Source organism: Gopherus flavomarginatus, chromosome 5 (genome assembly GCF_025201925.1).
Source record: "Gopherus flavomarginatus isolate rGopFla2 chromosome 5, rGopFla2.mat.asm, whole genome shotgun sequence".
NCBI classification, from domain to species: domain Eukaryota; kingdom Metazoa; phylum Chordata; order Testudines; family Testudinidae; genus Gopherus; species Gopherus flavomarginatus.
Window position 1 is genome coordinate 67,975,458 of NC_066621.1, and position 20,449 is coordinate 67,995,906.

The 20,449-nt window shown below is 39.6% G+C and overlaps 1 protein-coding gene across 10 annotated transcripts in view; it reads left to right on the forward strand.

The window, feature by feature from the left end:
* The window catches only part of DCDC1 (doublecortin domain containing 1), a 414,877-nt gene that overhangs the window by 371,852 nt on the left and 22,576 nt on the right, over positions 1 to 20,449 (forward strand). For 9 of the 10 annotated variants that reach the window (XR_007774648.1, XM_050954983.1, XM_050954986.1 and 6 more), the window contains 4 exons: positions 3,791 to 3,998; positions 15,656 to 15,808; positions 16,916 to 17,017; positions 18,521 to 18,657. Coding sequence is in view for 8 of the 10 variants with exons in the window: in XM_050954983.1 (XP_050810940.1) it covers positions 3,791 to 3,998; positions 15,656 to 15,808; positions 16,916 to 17,017; positions 18,521 to 18,657 (600 nt within the window). In the remaining 2 variants the exon portion in view is untranslated. Of the gene's footprint in view, positions 1 to 3,790; positions 3,999 to 15,655; positions 15,809 to 16,915; positions 17,018 to 18,520; positions 18,658 to 20,449 lie in introns of those variants that run through there. The other variant, XR_007774649.1, reaches the window with a different exon arrangement.

Consider the following 20,449-nt stretch of genomic DNA (forward strand, 5'->3'; position numbering starts at 1 on the left):
GTAACAATCATCCCCCGAGATAATTATAATGTCTATAGTATTGGCAAAGACAAGCAGCCTTTATCAGTGACCAAGATGAACCCAAACCAGAATCTCAAAGCTAAATCTCCCTTCATCATGAATTGCTGAGGTGTTTGTTTTGAATTCACAAATTTTAGTTCTACCCTATGGGTTTGTTTCCCAGTCTGATCCAGGGCCTGTAGGAACCTGTTCTCCAGATTCAGTTTTGATATGACCCAGTATGATAAAACATTTTCATGGCATAAATCTTGCAATAACACTTGAAATTATGATATTTCCACAGTTTAGGCTGATATTTGCAGGAGAAGATTTTAAGAGATTTTGCCATTGTCAGACATGAATTTAGCATTCGTTCAGCCCCCGACCCAAACTCTTCTAATCTGGATCCAAACACAGCCTCCTTCTTCTGTTTATGATCAGTGGTGATTCTTCTAAGAGAAATAACATCTATGGGAATATAGACCTTATATAAAATGTAAACATTTTTGTTTAAGTTTAATTTAATCTTGAGAGATTTTAAAGTAAGTTTTCTCTACTGACATGGAAATTTCTAAAGATAAGTTATTTGACTTATAACCCAGTTCCAAAATGGAAAATTACTGTAAATTGTCTTGTTTATGAGAAGAATGATGACACTGAGCACAAGATGTTCAAGCTTATTTTTTAATATTGCTGATAGATTAATATTGTGACTGACTGTTGGAACTCTGGAAATTTTTACAGGATTTTGGGATCATACTTTCTGTAAATTGGTGACAGTCTCATTGCAAGACTTTTTCACACAGATAGGACCCATGTCAGCTTCTGTGGTTTTGATATTTTGGGAGTCAGAGGCTTATAGTCTCTGTGATGTGCAAAAGACCAAATATTTTAAAAATTTCTGGCTTAAGCAGGTCTTTTCCCAAAATTGATGCTAGCTAAGGATGACCTAATTCAAACCTGACTGGACCAAATTGCATGGTGCCAAAGTAGGCCTTACACTGATTTGCCCAAAGGCCTTGGAGCAAGGCACTGGAAGATGGAGTAAGTAAAATTCACAAACTATAAGAATGAAGTGTGTGGCTGAGAAGCTGTGTCTTTTGGGTCAACAAACCACCTAAATGCCATTGAGGATCTGGGTCCTAGTCGTTCTACAGGCCAGCAAAAGCTCAGTTGAGGGACATAACAGCAGAGAGTAGGTAGGTCTCCTGCAGGAGTTCCTTGGATCAGGTAGGACCAGGAAGGGCTGAGAGAGGTGAGGGAAAAGCCTCTGGCAACTGTAGCCCATGTTGGACAGAGAAACTACTTTATTTTGTTATTTTCCTCAACCTTCTGTTTGACTAATAAATTGTGTCCTCAAGCAAGAGCCTGACACAGAGTTTAATGTGACATCAGTCTTCTGTGGACTGGTGAGAGAGCCTATCCATTTAAAGTGTTTTCTGTGTCCTGTGTTTACAAGTCCTAAGAGAATTGAAACTGTCACCAGATCAGAGTTGTTGAACTACTGCAGAAGTATCTTGTAAAGTCTATATTATATCTCAGTTGGGGGTGAGGGAAAGAGTTAGTCACCACATAAGAATTGAAATAATGAGGAAGCTTTATAATTAGCTCAAATTGTGGGTTAGGCACTAGATAACTTAGTTACAGTGTTAAAACATTTACCCATCTCCAAGTTATAGATACAGTTCTTCAGTTTATAACCAAAAGGACAACAACCTCCTTAAATCCCTTCCTAGAACTTGTAATGATTGACTATTTTTGTGTTAATTTGATAATTTAATTCCAATCCACTATTGAGATTAATTTGCTGATTTATTGATTTGATTTTGTGTAATAGTTTTATTACTTTCTTAGTTTATAATGTTAATAGCAGTTTAGCTTTTGTGAGATATCTTCTTGGTTTTAATCTTTTTTGTTTAATAGTTTTAATAAAATTTATAAAAATACATTGAATCACATTTCTTTCTATAATTAATATAGGTCAGGAACCTCTGAGGGACATGGGTGTATATCAGCCAGTCATCTTAAAAGACTGATCAATTCCTCTAATTAGTCTTTGGTTCCCACTGTCTTTATGCAAACAGATTTCATCTGACGAGCCCATACCTTCCTAATATTCTGAGCCTGAAAATATAGAACATGGCTTCCATTATTCCTGCTAAAGATCAATCAGTAGTTACAATCCACCTATCAAGTTATTTTCTTTACTATAAGCCCTGCCAGTTTTGGTAGAAAGAGACTTCACCTGGAGTTAATATCTCTGCATGTCACTCCCGGGCAAGTAGGGGTTTCTTTGAAGGTGGACTGAGATTTTTTTGGGAAGCTTTATGCAAAAGGATGAATCATTCTGCACTCTAGTATGGCTGGAGTATGATAACTCCAACTTGGGTGACAGCCATTCGTATTCTAGGAGAAAGTGATTGGAGTACCAACTACACTGGTGTTATTTTATCATATTTTTGACACCAGAACCCCATGTAAAATGCACTGATGGTTGCACATAAATTGCAACATAATTGTTCTTTTTGAAGTTGCTGCATACAATTGTGCTCCAGAATCTAAACTTTCATATAAGGAAAAATCATTTAAAATTCCAGCCCATATGGGTTGTAAAGGTAACCTTTAAAGTGTGAACTCATTGTAAACCAATGCAATAATGTCTGTCTGAATATGTAGGAAGTCTGAAACAATACCTCTGAGAAGTGTGGGCGTCAATATTGTTAACTATTTCAGTGGTGATCATTTTAACAGAAAAATCAAGCTTATGTATTTCTTCATGCTTGTTAAATATAGTGGCAGATATTGGGCTGGGTTGGGGAAGAGGGGTGGGATATCTAGTTATCAAGGTTTGAGATGGGAAATGAGGAAGTTAATTCCCCCTCCTAAATTTAAAGCTGTCTCTATCCCTGCTCAAAAGCCTCATCTGCTTTCTGGTTGCCAAAAAAACCTCCAAAAACCCCACCATTATGCCTTTGCCAAAACCCCAAACCTCCAGCAGGGTCCCTGACAAATCTATAATGCACAATAAAATGATGTAGCACATTGAAAGTGGTAGGGGACAAGAGGAGGGTAATATGAAATAAATAGTATTGAATCTGAACATAAATTAACAAGGGACTTAATTGTACTGCAGTAGGGTAGGTTATAAGGAGGGTTCAGTGTGGGGTGTGATACAGTTCTGGGGTTCTTACCACATAATTTAGAGAGCTCTACCACATATTTACATCAAATGTGCTGTGTAGGACATGAGACCTTGCTTAACATTTTATGTTATGAATGTAGATAACTTTAATTTTTTTGGCATACTGTGTATCTCAAATACATCTAAGGAAATTAGGGTTCTGTGAGGGCATTATGGAATGCTACAGGACTTGAATTTGGAGCTAGCTATTAAGAAACATGTAGGAGACTGATTTGCCAGTATTATCTCATGGCATAATATTTTGTTCTGCCAAATTCCATCTAGACTGAAAACATATTCAGAGATATTAGTCATTATATTCTATACATTTTATTATATGTTTCTAAAATTTTAATAGAAGGGCAAATTAAAATAGGTTGCTGGGTTTTTTCTTTAGATCATCCAACTTGTCTCCCGTTCGCAAATGAATTAGAACATATCTAATAAAATGAGACTGGTTTTCACTATTGATAAACTTCTCCCCTATGTAAAAGTGCAGCACAGGTTTATGCACCACTTAAATCCCACGTAAATCCCCTGCAGAAGGAAGAATTTCACCTTTGAGTGATTAATCATTCCATTGTTTTATCGTTGCTGGTGTTTTTTAAGCTGCTTACCATGTGTACAAGACAACTGGAACTTACCAGGAAAGCCTGCAGACTATACACCAGTGATGGAATCCTAATGCTTACCCTACCAGATTTAGTCACATGGGCTGTAAATGAGTGTTTCAGACAAAGTGACTCAGAAGAAGACTATAAAGAGAGAACTGCAATCACTGACAGTGCTGAAGGTGGGGCTGCACTGCATACGGAAGGTAAAAGGTCAAATCAAAAAGTTCTTAGTTAAATTAATATTGAACTACATGAACTTGCATGGAGCTAACAGATTTTTTTAAAAGCTGTAAAAAAGCCTCTGCTCATATGCTTCCAAGATTATCTGTGGAAATCCTTTACTTTGTTTTCCATTTTCTTAGAGAATAACAAACACTACTAGAGAAAAGATTAATGAGAGTACACTGTAGCTGGACAAATGTGTTATATTTATATTTTGCATGTTAGTAAGGACCTTTAGTCTCTCATTGATTTACTCTTGTGCAAATTAGGTAACACAATATCTTTAGGCTGAACATGTAAATATTTAATTTTGAAATTATTTGTGAAAAGTTAAAGTACACACTCTTAGAAGATCAGATTTCCAAACAGTCAGAAGCCTAAAGCAATCTTTAAAAACCTAATTTGAGAGTTTAATTACTTTTACTGTATGTACAAATCATACTAGCTACTGCCTAATTTGCTACTTGTGATCATCTTTATGTAAACAACTGAAGTAATTGTGCAGGCGAATTAGGTGCTGTTGTTCCATATTACCCTGATTTGAAAATCAGACTTATTGTGTTAATCTTGCATTAAATAAATGCCAGATTATTGCAAAATCAGTTACTGACTACTGTTTATATGCAGGGTGATATACATTTCATACCAGGTTTTGAGCTATTTTACATAAACTGATGTTAGCTGGCATTCATAGTTTATCTTTGGGTTTGCTGTTATATATAAATGCGTAAGGATTGATTTCTTTAATGTTATAAAAATTAAATCAGAATTGAGATTATAGATGCATTTTTAATTTATTATTCTATCAAGTGAGTTAGTAAAGATTTTTGAACAGATTAATCAAAAGAGTTAAACTGCTTTTTAACAATAAGTGAATTTGCAGTTTGTTAGACAGTAGTTCTATTTTTGAATTGCATTAATTACTAGAGATGGACCTCAGCCATGAAATTCAGGTTCACAATTTTTAACATCCCAAAGTCTGGAGACATTCAGTTCCTGGACTTCTGTTTGGGCCTATTTTCCTATAAATACTAGATGTCTTCACTTATAAAGTCTCCAATTCAGCAAAGAATTTAAGCATGTGCTTAAATTTTTAAGACTTCAATGAGCATTAAGCATGTGTTTAAGTGCTTTCCTGAATAGAGATGGACTTGCTCACTTAAAGTTGAACAAATGCTTAAATACTTCATTATACTGGGAAAGTATATTATTTATTGAATAAGTCAATATTCATAAATATCAGTTTTCTACACACAAAAATCCAATTATCATTGGAAATATCTAAATTAACATCTGCTGATTGCTTTACTATGTGCAATGAATAATGGCCTACTAACCTTATGTATCACACTCTTAAGGCTGGCAAGACATAACCGCTTTGCTTTGTTCTGTGACTGGTGATGCTCAAACTACTCATATAAGAATGCTCTTGATTGGACAAGAATCACTGGCAGGAGAACAGGTTAATCTGCAGAATAGAATCATAAAAATGTAGGACTGGAAGGAACCTTGATAGGTTATCTAGTCCTGTTCCCTGCACTGAATCAGGACTAAGTATTATCTAGACCATTCCTGACAGGTGTTTGTTTATATTGTTCTTGAAAACCTCCAGTGGTGGAGATTTCACAACCCTCCCTAAGTAATTTGTTCCAGTGCTTAACTATTCTTACAGTTATGAAGTTTTTCCTAAAGTCTAACTTAAATCTACCTTGCTGCAATTTAAGCCCGTTACTTCTTGTTCTGTCCTCAGTGTCTAAGGAGAACAATTTATCACCCTCCTCTTTATAACAACCTTTATGCACATGAAGAGTGTTATCATATCCCTGCTCAGTCTTCTCTTTTCCAGACTAAACAAGACCAATTTTTTAGTCTTTCCTCATAGGTCATGTTTTCTAGACCTTTAATCATTTTTGTTGCTCTTCTCTGGACTTTCTCTAATTTGTACATATATTTCCTGAAGTGCAGTGTCCAGAACTGGGCAGAAAATGCTAGATAAGACCTTATCAGTGCTGAGTAAAGTGGAAGAATTACTTCTTGTGTCTTATTTACAACACTCCTGCTAATACATCCCAGAATGATGTTCATGCTTTTTACAACAGTATTATGTTACATAGTTTACTCAGATTATGTTCAACTGCCTCCTCTGATGGTACCATGTATTCTTAGAGACTCAGATCCGTTTTTTGTGTGTCCACTGTCATAGCATGTCACTCCAAAACTTCAGCCAAGACCTCGTGTTGTCACTTATCTCAAATAGTTCCTGAGGCGTACAGGATGTTGACACGGTGTACTGCATCAGGCAGTGTTCAAGTGTTTGTCTAGTGTTTCACATTTGGGCTCATTTTTCCAGTTTCCAGTTGGCCATATTGTCACCAGTCTTTGCCACCCCAACTCTCTCTCGATTTGGAATATGGAAGTGTTTTCATTCGAGGTCAGTGCCTAAGGGCACAAAGTCCTTGTGATGATCCTACAGGATTGATTGAGTTCAGTATCTATTTTGTGTGCATTGTGTGAATGACCATAATGGAGCACAGTACTCCACAACTGAATAACAGAGTGTCTTTGGGTCAGCTCCCCATTTTGTATTGGCCAGTTTCTGGGATTCACAGTTCCTTTTTTTTTTCAGTTTCTCAGTGTGTTCTTTGAATGTTAGTGTTCAGTCTAATGTGACCCCAAGGTACACCAGATGTTCAAAATATTCAAGGATAGTACCATCCCCCAGAGTTTTTGCTTGGCCTGATGGTGGTTGGCCAGGTGGAAGCTGTGCACTTGTGTCTTGCTAGAGTTGGCATTCAGAAACCATATGCAATAGTATTCTCCAGGCACACTCAGAGACCCAGTTAGAGTGTGCTGAATGTCATCAAATCTTTCCAATTGGGTGCTGATGCAAAGATCATAGTCATGAATGAATCTTCAGATGTTGAGGAATTCTGACTGGTCAATTGTGTAGACATTTAACATGCTGATGATGAGTTCTGTTTGATAACAAACCAAAGCAGTGTGGACTGATGCATGTTTAGTTTGTTGATTTTCTTTTCTGGTAGTTTGGGTTCTGTCATTTCTGCACTGGAGTGTTGCTCCTTTAAGACTTCTGACAGCATGTTCCACATCTCATCCATCTCAGATTTTGGAAGGCACTTTAAATTCTTAAATCTTGGGTAAAGTGCTATAGCTAGCTTTAGAAATCTCAGTGGTACCTTCTTTGCATTTTGTCAAAACTGCAGTGAAAGTGTTTTAAATCCAGCAACATATGCTCGGTCGTCATCCAAGACTGCCATAAAACAAAATATATGGCAGATTGTGGGTAAAACCATGGAGTAGGAGACATACAATTCTCTCCAAGGAGTTCAGTCACAAATTTAAATAACATATTATTATTTAATGAGTATCATCTGCATGGGAGCACGTCCTCTGGAATGACGGTCGAAGCATGAAGGGGCATATAAATGTTTAGTATATTTGGCACATAAATAGCATGCAACTCCAGCTACAACAGTACCATGTGAATGCCTGTTCTCGCTTTCAGATGACATTGTATATAAGAATTGGGCAGCATTATCTCCTGTAAATATAAACAAGCTTGCTTGTCTTAGCAACTGGTTGAACAAGCAGTAGGACTGAGTGGACTTGTAGGCTCTAAAGTTTTATATTGTTTTGTTTCTGAGTGCAGTTATGTAAAAAAATCTACATTTGTAAATGGCACTTTCATGATAGAGATTGCTCTATAGTAACTCCTCGCTTAACATTGTAGTTATGTTCCTGAAAAATGCTACTTTAAGCAAAATGATGTTAAGTGAATCAAATTTCCCCATAAGAATTAATGTAAGCGGTGGGGGAGGGTTAGGTTCCAGGAAATTTTTTTGGCCAAACAAAAGACTATATTTCATATATATACACACACACACACACAGTATAAGTTTTATACAAACAATTTAATACTGTACACAGCAATGATGATTGTGAAGCTTTGTTGAGGTGGTGAAGTCAGAGTGTGGAAGAAGGTGGGATATTTCCCAGGGAATGCCTTACTTCTAAATGATGAACTAGCACTGGGCTGAGCCCTCAAGGGTTAACACGTTGTTAATTTAGCCTCACACTCTATAAGGCAGCACAAATGGAGGGAGGGGAGACAGCATGGCAAAGAGAGACAGAGACACACACCGTGTGTAAGAGAGATAAGTGCATTGCCCCTTTAAGTACGCTGACCCCACTCTAAGTACATTGCCTTTTAAAGTAGATCAGCAAGTTAAGATAGCAGCTGCTGCCAGCAAGCTCTCTCTATCCTGAGCCCTGTCTTGTCCCCAGGGCCGGCGCTTGCATTTAGGTGGCGTAGGCAATCGCCTAGGGCGCCAGAATTATTGGCGGGTGGCATTTTGCCAGAGGAGGCGGCAGGCGGCTCCGGTCGAGCTGCCGCAGTGGTGCCTGCGGACGGTCGGCTGCTCATGCGGTTCCGGTGGACCTCCCGCAGGCACGACTGCGGCAACTCCACCGGAGCCGCGAAAGCAGCGGACCGTCCGCAGCCAGGACAGCGGCAGCTCCACCGGAGCCGCGGGACCAGTGCCTGGGGTGGCGAAAATGCCGTGCGCCTAGGGTGCTCAGACCCCTAGCGCCGGTCCTGCATGTCCGCCCCCTTCTCTGTGACAATAAGGTACAAGAGCGGGGGAAGGGGGACACCCTGATATTAGCACCTCTCTTCCCCTGTGCCCCTGCCACACAGCAAGCAGTATGCTCCCGGGAACAGCTCCAAGGTAGAGGGCAGGAGCAGGCAGTGCAGGGAGGGACAGCTGAACTGCCTGGCAATTGATAGCTTGCTGGGCGGCTGCCGCACAGGGAACTTAGGGGAGCTGATAGGGGGGTTGCCAGTCCACCGTGGTTCCAACCCCCACCCCCAACTAGCTCCAGCAGGCTGCAAACAGTGGACAAAACAGGCGGCTGCAAAACAACATTATTGGGGAGCATTGTACAACTTTAAAGAAGCATGTTCTCTAATTGATCAGCAACGTAACAATGAAATGACGTTAACCGGGACGACTTTAAGTGAGGAGTTACTGTATAGTACTTGTATGAGGTGAATTGAAAAATACTATTTCTTTTGTTTATCTTTTTACAGTGCAAATATTTGTAATAAAAAATAAAGTGAGCACTGTAAAGTAACTCAGGATGCTTACTGGTATGGGCCCGGAGGGGCCTCTGGCCTCTGTAAGGGGCGGGGCCTCCGGCAGAAAGGGCGGAGTTGGGGGGCCAGCATCCCCTAACCAGCCCTTCCAGGCGCCCTGGCCCATGCTGCCCAGGACTCCTGTGTTGATTTAAAGGGCCTGGGGCTCCGGATGCTGCTGGTGCTGCACTAGCAGCGACAGCGTCCAGAGCCCCAGGCCCTTTTAAATCAGCCCCAGGGCAACTGCTCCCTTTGCCCCCCTCTGCCCGTTGGAGGCTTGGGGGGGCAAAAGGGGCAGGGACATTAAAGCACTACAGGGTCCTTTGCTGCGGCAGCACTTTAATGTTGCTGCCCCCCCCAACCCCACCCCACTGACCAGGGGAGGGTGCACAGAATACTGTCGCAGCAAAGGACCGTCCTTAAAGCACTGTGGCAGCAGCGCTTTAATGTCCCTGCCCCTTTTGCCTCCCCTGTCAGCGGCTCTGCCGGTATGGACCCTACCAGCAAACTTCATAAGAAATGGAAGTATGCCTAATACAAGGTCAGCTGCTTTTAATGAGAGGCCTCATATGTGCTAGCATGCTGCTTGCAGAATTAATAGATGAGAAAGAAATAGGATAAGCCCCTTTCACAAAGATACTGTGTTCGAATAGCAAATCATACAGCAAAAAAAAAAAAAACCCATAAAAGAGGGAAAACTAGACAAGGGAAAGCAACACCAAATTCAAATCACTCTGTAGAAAACATGAAAAAAGATTTGTTTTTAAATCATAGAATATCAGGGTAGGAAGGGACCTCAGGAGGTCATCTAGTCTCACATCCTGCTCAGATCCCCAGACAGATTTTTGCCCCAGATCCCTAAATGGCCCCTTTTAGGATTGAACTTATAACCCTGGGTTTAGTAGGCTAATACTCAAACCGCTGAGCTATAATCAAAAATACTTCTAGTGAATATGAAGTTATAGTGATCTGCTGTTCAAAATAAATATAAAAATGAGCTAAAAACAGTTCAGTGCTGCACTAAACAAAAGTGACTGCGGGTACAATTTTCAGAAATATTTATGTTAAGTTATGTTCTTCCTGTGGGATAAACAAGCAGTATTGTATTTTCACAACATATTCATTCTTTTTATTGGTGTTGGAAAACTACCACTACCTGTGAATAAGAAGGCTGCAAATACATAAAGGGGCTTTTGTTATATCATACAATAAGCCATGTTATGTTATAGTGGTGTCCTGTAGACTTCCAGATGCAATTGCTTGTGTGGGTCTTAATGGTCTGGGACCTGGTTGTGAGAGACACTCTGCCACCTGTGCCTTGTTGCAGGAGCAAAAATATAAGATCATGCTCTCATTTCCTAGGATTCTCACTGTACAGCTGCTCGCAGAGCTTTCTCAGCTGAGTCTTAGGGATTCATTCTCCACAGTAGTCCACCACACCTGGAGTTTGGTGAGCTTCAGGCTTCATCATAATTTTCTTTTTGTTTGTTTTTTTGCCTTGCCTTTGAGCATTATTTTAGTCTGTTTAATTGTATTGAGCCATTAATTTGAATAATTATATATGTAGCACTTGGTCTCTGCCACGGGGAAGTCACAGAAATAGTAGTCTTCGAATCATAGAACCATAGGGTTAGAAGGGACTGTCAAGGTCATCTAGTTTAACCCCCTGTTAAGATACAGGATTTCTTGTTTCTAAACCATCCAAGACACCAACCTCCTTTTGAAAACCTCCTGCATGCTGCAAATGTTGAGCTCAAAAGCTTGTCTCTTTCACCAACAGAAGTTGGTCCAATGAAAGTTATTACCTCACCTGCCTTCTGTCTCTCATATACTGGGATCAACATGGTGACAACACTGCAAACAACTTTTTAAAATCCATCTGCTATCTCTCGTCTAATACATATATTTGTAAGCTCTTTGGGGCAGGGAGCATCTTTATATTTATCTTGTGTTTGTACAGTGCTTAGCACAAAGGCATGCTAGTCCATGATTAGGACTCCTAGGTACTATGGTAATATAAATAATAAATAGATAATTAATTAAATAATTACATAACCTCAGAGAGCCCGCCAGACTCTCACTGCACTATTTACGAAATTTGGCCTTTTGTACAGTTTGTAGTTTTTAAGATAAAGGGACTCAATTAATCATGAGATTGAGCATGTGAACTTTTGAGGGCCAATTTTCAATTGATTCAAACTTTGAAACTATGTAACTGATTTTCTGGAAACTTCTTCAGAAAATTCTAGCTTTTCTCAGATTACATGCTGAAACTTGGAGCAAAGATATTGTGTTTTTCATCTCAAACAGGCTGAACTCCCACTGCAAGTGCAAAACAGAACACAACCTTAATTACAACATCACAATGGGTCTCCCATAATATTCAAGTACAGTATATTTAAACTAGTGGTGAATAATTCCTAAGAGTTTTCTAAAGCAATGGGAGAAACCCCAAAGGTTCTTATCTGCTTGTACTTAACCTATGCTTATGAGATCTTGTCATAAATGGATAGTTAAGAGTTAACGGAACAGAAGTACTTCATGCCTCTTTTGCCTGTAAAGGGTTAACAAGAACAGTGAGCCTGGCTGTCACCTGACCAAAGGACCAATCAGAGGACAGGATACTTTCAAATCTTGAGGGAGGGAAGTTTTTGTGGGTGCTGTTAGTTTTTTGGTTGTTGTTCACTCTGGGGGCTCAGAGGGATCAGACGTGCAACCAGATTTCTCTCCAATCTCTCCGATACAGGCTCTTATAAGTTCAGAATCGTAAGTACTAGGTAGATAAAGCGAGTTAGGCTTATGGTTTTCTTTATTTGCAAACGTGTATTTGGCTGAAAGGAGTTCAAATTGGTATTTTGCTGAAAAGATTTTAATTTGTACTTGTATACTTAGTCTGGGAGGGTATTCCCAGTGTCTATAGCTGAAAGACCCTGTACCTATTCCATTTTTTAAATTTACAAAGATAATTTTTACTGTTTTTTTTCTTTCTTTAATTAAAAGCTTTTCTTGTTTAAGAACCTGATTGTTTTTTTTATTCTGGTGTGAGACCCCAGGGGACTGGGTCTGGATCCGCCAGGGAATTGGTGGGGAGAAAGGAGGGAAGGGGGAGAGAAAGGTTATTTTCTCTCTGTGTTAGGATTACTTTCTCTCTCAGGGAGAGTCTGGGAGGGGGAGAGAGAAGGAAGGGGAAAGGTGGATTTTCCTCTCTGTTTCAAGATTCAAGGAGTTTGAATCACAGTGATCTTCCAGGGTAACCCAGGGAGGGGAAGCTTGGGAGAGGCAACGGTGAGGGAAAGGGTTTACTTTCCTTGTGGTAAGATCCAGAGGGTCTGGGTCTTGGGGTTCCCCGGGCAAAGTCTTGGGGGGACCAGAGTGTACCAGGCACTGGAATTCCTGGTTGGTGGCAGCGCTACAGGTTCTAAGCTGGTAATTAAGCTTAGAGGAATTCATGCTGGTACCCCATCTTTTGGACGCTAAGGTTCAGAGTGGGGAATTATACCATGACAGACCTTCATTTGCACGCTTGCTTTGTCCTCAAATAGCAGTGCTTCAGATTTGATCACTTTTGCTCCCTTTCCTATATATAAAATGCCCTTTATAATCACCACTTTTCCCCATCCCGTTGTTCTTTCTATTATGCAAAATAGAGACAAATGGATTTCAGGAAGGCAGATTTTGGTAAGCTCAGGGAGCTGATAGGTAAGGTCCCATGGGAATCAAGACTGAGGGGAAAAACAACTGAGGAGAGTTGGCAGTTTTTCAAAGGGACACTATTAAGGGCCCAAAAGCAAGCTATTCCGATGGTTAGGAAAGATAGAAAATGTGGCAAAAGACCACCATGGCTTAACCACGAGATCTTGCGTGACCTACAAAATAAAAAGGCGGCATATAAAAAATGGAAACTAGGTCAGATTACAAAGGACGGATATAGGCAAATAACACAGGAATGCAGAGGCAAGATTAGAAAGGCAAAGGTACAAAATGAGCTCAAACTAGCTATGGGAATAAAGGGAAACAAGAAGACTTTTTATCAATACATTAGAAGCAAGAGGAAGACCAAGGACAGGGTAGGCCCACTGCTCAGTGAGGAGGGGGAAACAGTAACGGGAGACTTGGAAATGGCAGAGATGCTTAATGACTTCTTTGTTTCGGTCTTCACTGAGAAGTCTGAAGGAATGTCTAATATATTGAATGCTTACGGGAAGAGGGTAGGTTTAGAAGATAAAATAAAAAAAGAGCAAGTAAAAAATCACTTAGAAAAGTTAGATGCCTGCAAGTCACCAGGGCCTGATGAAATGCATCCTAGAATACTCAAGGAGTTAATAGAGGAGGTATCTGAGCCTCTAGCTATTATCTTTGGGAAATCATGGGAGACGGAGGAGATTTCAGAAGACTGGAAAAGGGCAAATATAGTGCCCATCTATAAAAAGGAAAATAAAAACAACCCAGGAAACTACAGACCAGTTAGTTTAACTTCTGTGCCAGGGAAGATAATGTTGCAAGTAATTAAAGAAATCATCTGCAAACACTTGGAAGGTGGTAAGGTGATAGGGAATAGCCAGCATGGATTTGTAAAGAACAAATCGTGTCAAACTAATCTGATAGCATTCTTTGATAGGATAACGAGCCTTGTGGATAAGGGAGAAACGGTGGATGTGATATACCTAGACTTTAGTAAGGCATTTGATACGGTCTCGCATGATATTCTTATAGATAAACTAGGAAAGTACAATTTAGATGGGGCTACTATAAGGTGGGTGCATAACTGGCTGTATAACCGTACTCAGAGAGTAGTTATTAATGGCTCCCAATCCTGCTGGAAAGGTATAACAAGTGGGGTTCTGCAGGGGTCTGTTTTGGGACCGGCTCTGTTCAATATCTTCATCAATGATTTAGATGTTGGCATAGAAAGTACGCTTATTAAGTTTGCGGATGATACCAAACTGGGACGGATTGCAACTGCTTTGGAGGACAGGGTCAAAATTCAAAATGATCTGGACAAATTGGAGAAATGGTCTGAAGTAAACAGGATGACGTTCAATAGAGATAAATACAAAGTGCTCCACTTAGGAAGGAACAATCAGTTTCACACATACAGAATGGGAGGAGACTGTCTAGGAAGGAGTATGGCAGAAAGAGATCTAGGGGTCATAGTGGACCACAAGCTTAATATGAGTCAACAGTGTGATACTGTTGCAAAAAAAGCAAATGTGATTCTGGGATGCATTAACAGGTGTGTTGTAAACAAGACACGAGAAGTCATTCTTCTGCTTTACTCTGCGCTGGTTAGGCCTCAACTGGAGTATTGTGTCCAGTTCTGGGCACCGCATTTCAAGAAAGATGTGGAGAAATTGGAGAGGGTCTAGAGAAGAGCAACAAGAATGATTAAAGGTCTTGAGAACATGACCTATGAAGGAAGGCTGAAGGAATTGGGTTTGTTTAGTTTGGAAAAGAGAAGACTGAGAGGGGACATGATAGCAGTTTTCAGGTATCTAAAAGGGTGTCATCAGGAGGAGGGAGAAAACTTGTTCACCTTAGCCTCCAATGATAGAACAAGAAGCAATGGGCTTAAACTGCAGCAAGGGAGATTTAGGTTGGACATTAGGAAAAAGTTCCTAACTATCAGGGTAGTTAAACACTGGAATAGATTGCCTAGGGAAGTTGTGGAATCTCCATCTCTGGAGATATTTAAGAGTAGGTTAGATAAATGTCTTTTAGGGATGGTCTAGACAGTATTTGGTCCTGCCATGAGGGCAGGGTACTGGACTCGATGACCTCTCGAGGTCCCTTCCAGTCTTAGAGTCTATGTGTCACTCTTCTGTATTAGTACTGTGCCACATTCCTGTGTGCTGCAAATATTATCTATTTAAGCTTTTGTTAGTTGTTATAAGTAATGAACAGTTTATCTTAATATGTTCATCTTAATATTCTTCATATCCAGTATGTGAACATAAGGATAAAAAAATTGTGTGGTGCAGTCTAAATTAAACTACAGTAGAACCTCAGTTGCAAACACCTCAGAAACAGAGATTATTCTTAACTCTGAAATGTTCATAACTCTGAGCAAAGTGTCATGGCTGTTCTTTCAAAAGTGTACAGCTGAACATTTGACTTAAACAGCTTTGAAAATTTACTATGCAGAAGAAAAACCATCTTTTAACCATCTTAATTTAAATAAAACAAGCACAGAAAGTTTCCTTACCTTGTCAAATCTTTTTTTAAACTTTCCCTTTTTTTTAGCAGTTTGCATTTAACACAATATTGTGCTGTACAATATTTGTTTTGTTTGTCTGGTTTTGTTTGTTTTTTGTCTCTGCTGCCTGACTGCATACTTACAGTTCAAATTGAGGTGTGTGGTTGACCAGTCAGTTTGTAACTGGTGTTTGTAACTCTGAGGTTCTACTGTAATAAGATGAGAAAAAACTCTTTAGGGTAAAGTGATATAAAGTTAAACTTTGTAATTGTTTCTTTCCAAATACAAAGCTAAGTACATGGAGAAAGCGAAGATAAAGTCAGAATTATCCTTGATGACTCCAGACAGTTTGAACATGATAGATGATTCTTTGCTCACCATCATCCTCAGAAATCCTATAGAGGTCTGGGTTTCCTGTGGAGAACCTTTTCTACCTTTGGATGGTATGCATTTACTGGGTTTCTTTCCCCCTTCTCACAAGTGAGATACTTAGGGCTTATCCACAGTGAGACTTAGTGCACAGCAAGCCAGGATGTAAATCTACAGTGCACTAACCTGCAGTGTTCTAGGTCACCTTGTGGACCCTGCAACTGTGCTTTAGAAGTTCCATAATGTGCTTTAACCTATTGCTATTTCAAACAACAGCTGTAGATCAAAACCACTATGGAACTTTAAGAGTGCAGTAGCAGGGTCCACAGAGCTAGTTAGTGTGTGGCAAGCTATGGTTCTGTAGAGTTACATCCTTGTTTGTCATGCACTAAGTGTCCATGTGGGCAGGCCCTTTAAAAGAGAATGAAAATCTCAGAGCAAATTCTAAAACACTTTATTTTAGTGAGGAATAAAAATTAAATATCTTATCTGGGGAAAAAGTTATGCCGCTGTAACTACATCACAGTTGCACTCTTCACTTGAGTAAAGTTAATCACATACATAAATCTTTGCACAATTGGACACCTAAAAAGAAAGGTGGCTAGTATATATTACATGTATTATCCAGAAGCTTAAAATCAACCTCCAAATTATACCCACTATGTCAATAAAATTCAAAGTAGATAGTAAGATGTATATGGACTGTTGAGCAATGATTCAAGCATAGGGCTAGGTATTTGTTTCACAATGAGGACTAATTGTCTGAACATTGTCATTTGCAAGAATAAATGTCTTCTATCAGCAGGAGAATATTTAAAAAAATGTTAAACTAATCTTCTACTGCTATACTTAAGCATGCAATACTGGAAAAGTAAATATAGTACAGTACTGTACATGTTAAATCAATATGTCTTTGTGTCTGGCTCTGCAGAGACATTCCTTAAGCTTCATATGCTTTCAGAGAGGTGTTTTTTTTTGTTTTGTTTTTTTAGGACACTTGCATTTCAATTACTTGTCTGTAATTGGATCTGTTTAACTCACTAATACTCTCAAGTTCTTTAAAAACTATTTGCTAAAAGAGATCCAATTATACTAATCAGTCAGCCAAAAAAAACCTATTAATGCAAACCACTACAACGAAAAATAACCAGTAGAAATATTATTTATTTCTTTTATAACAGCTTTGCAAAAGGCAGCAAGGCAAGAGAAACAAAACTGGTTAAAGAAGGACAAAATTTTGGCTGATCTAGATGCTATGAAACACAAAATGAGACAGCTGCAAGGTTGGTATCAATATGCATTTAATTTGAAACTGTTGTGATATTTATAACTAAACTTTGATTTCCAAAGTGGCTGACTAAATTGTCTGTACAACTTCCAAACTTGCATGTGCAGACTAATCTTTGGGCACCCAATATCCTGACCCTGGCCCTGCAATAGGATCCATCCCTTGTGCCCATATGAAGCCCCATTGGTTTCACTGGGGCTCTATGCAGGTACTGGGTTCACCTACTCCGATTTGATTGCAAATGTGAAGCTTCAGTGGGTATTTGGACGTTGAAAGCCTTTTCTATGCGGACAGAATTCATTTTGTTAGAAAATGCATTCACTAACATGTTTTAACAGATAGGATTTAGGGTTTGTGCTGGAAACAGATATTTGGGTAGTGTTCACAGTAGACTTTATAAATGTGTTCAGTGCCTCAAATTACCTAGCAATCAATTAACTAAAGGTAAAAAAGGTTTAGTGTAGACATATCCTGAGTGTGGAAAGGGACAATAATGTTTAAAAACACATTAGTTGGTTGTGGTTAACCCCAGGCACCCTCTGCACTGGAGGCTGAGGGGAGGATGGTATAGCAGTAAATGGCCATACTAGTTCTATGCCTCCTGTGGATCCTGTCTCAGCAAAACAGTGTGAAGGGTTAGAGCCAAACAAAGAGTCTGGCCATGTGCTTTACTGCTGCTTACTGTAGGAAACCAAAAAGGCCCATGGTTGTCATAAGAATAACTATACAGTCAGGCCAATTGTCCATCAAGCCCAGTATCCTGTTTTCCAGCAGTGGCCAGTGCCAGATGCTTCAGAGGTAATGAACAGAAGAAAGCAATTATTTAGTGACCCCTCCCTTATTGTTCAGACCCAGCTTTTGGCAGTCAGAAGTTTAGGGATGCCCAGAGCATGCAGTTGCATCCCTGACCATTTTGGCCAATAGCCGCTGATGGATCTGTCCTTTGTGAACTTCTTTAATTCTTTTTTGAATCATCCCCTGGCAGCAAGTTCCACAGGTTGACTGTGCATTAGCTGAAGAAGTACTTCCTTGTGTTTGTTTTAAACCTACTGCATATTAATTTCATTGTGTGATCCATATTTTTTGTGTTATGTGAAGGGCTAAATAACACTTTCATCTTCACTTTGTCTACACCATTCATGATTTTATAGACCTCGATCATATCCCCTTTAATCATCTCTTATTGAGGGAGAACAAAACATATGTTACAGACTGAAAGAAAATGAAATTGATGCTGCGAGTTAGAAATTCTATCTAATATTTATCTGGACTGTGGTGTTCACATTAGGCTTTTACTTGGTCTGCATAGATATGTCTGACTCAATCACTGCCTGGCCTTGCTTGCTATGTGTACTGTTTGTTTTTCAAATTATACTTAGTATTTTAGGACTAATAGCTTTAAAAGTTCTGTGACCAGAGGTAAGAAAAAAATAAAATAAACCATCAAAGTAAGAAAACATGGTTTTACAAGAGTTATTGTGAAATTTCTCTGCCTCAGGGCGACGAATAAGAGCCTTTAAACCATCCACCTTGGTGCCCACAAAAAGCCCAGTTCAGCCTATAGTAGTAGAAGGAGGCTGGACTGAAGAAACCCAAGAAGAGATGAAACTCATGGAAAATATACAACATACCGAGGTATAAAATACAATCTGTATAAATATTCCAAAATTAAAGTCAGCATTCATGTTTTTGAGGAATTTTATCACAAGGTTAGATTTTACACTAGTCCTATGATACATTGATGATGTGACTCAGTACAGCCTATATAGTTCATTATCTGAAAAAGTATTCACAGGCTGCCAAATATACACGCAAGGTTTTCAAACTGTGTTTGGGATAAAATACAACATGGTTATACAAAAGGTAGATTGTACCAGACCAATCTGATCTCTTTCTTTGATAAGATAACTGATTTTTTAGATTTAGTAGCTCTAATCTACATGATTTCAGCAAGACATTTCCACATGGAAATTATTAGTTAAATTGGAGAATATGGGGATTAATATGAGAATTGAAAGGTGGATAAGGCACTGGTTAAAGGGGAGACTACAGCAAGTCAGAATGAAAGGTGAATTGTCAGGCAGAGGGAGGTTACTAGTGGAGCTCCTGAGGGATCAGTCTTGGGACCAGTCTTATTTAACATTTTCATTCATAGCCTTGGCACAAAAAGTGGGAATGTGCTTATAAAATCTGTGGATGACACAAAGTTGGGATATGCAATATGGAGAAGGGCCGGAATATCAGAGCAGAGGATCTGGAGGACCTTCAAAACTGGAGGAATAGAAATGGGATGAAATTTAATAGTGCAAGATCATGCACTTAAGGACTAACAACAAGAATTTTTGCTGTAAGCTGGAGACTTATCAGTTGGAAGCAACAGAGGAGAAAGATGTGGGTGTATTGGTTGATCACAGGATGACTATGAGCCACCAATGTGATGTGGCTGTGAAAAAGGCTGATGCAATCCTAGGTTGCATCAGGTAAGGTATTTCCAGTAGAGATAGGGAAGTGTTATTGCCATGATACAGGGCAGTGGTGATATCTCATCCGGAATACTGCGTGCAATTCTGGTTTCCCATGTTTAAGAAAGATGAATTCAGACTGGAACAGCTGCAAAAAAGGGTACAAGGATGATCAGAGGAATGGAAAACCTACCTTGTGAGAGAAGATTCAAGGAGCTAGGCTTGTTTAGTCTAATCAAGTGAAGACTGAGGGGAGATCTGATAAATACATAAATCTCTATAAATACATTGGAGGGATAAATACCAGGGGATGGAGAGGAGTTATTCAAATTAAGTGCCAATGTGGACACAAGAACAAATGGATATAAACTGGTCATCAACAAATTTAGGCTTGAAATCAGATGAAGGTTTGTAATCGTCGGAGGAATGAAGTTCTGGAACAGCTGTCCAAGGGGAGCAGTGGGGGCAAAAATCCTAACTTGTTTCAAGACTGAACTTGATAAGTTTATGGAGGGGATGATATGATGAGATTGCCTACAATGGCATGGGGCCCAACTGTGACTGCTAGTAGCAAAAGATCCCCAACGGCCAGAGACGGGGCACTAGATGGGGAGGACTATGAGTTACTACAGAGAATTCGTTCCCAGGTGTCTGGCTGATGGGTCTTTCCAATATGCTCAGGGTTCAACTGACTGCCATATTTGGGTTTGGGAAAGAATTTTCTCCCAGGTCAGATTGGCACAGACCACGGAGAGTTTTTGCCTTTTTCTGTAGCATGGGCCATGGATCACTTGCTGATTTAAACTAGAGTAAATGGTGGATTCTCTGTAACTTGAGGACTTCAGTAGCTCACCCAGCAGTCTATTACAGAAGGGGACAGGTAAGATTCTGTGCCGGAGGTTAGACTAGATGATCACAATGGTCCCTTCTGGCTTTAATGTCTATGAGTTTATGAGACTCAATGG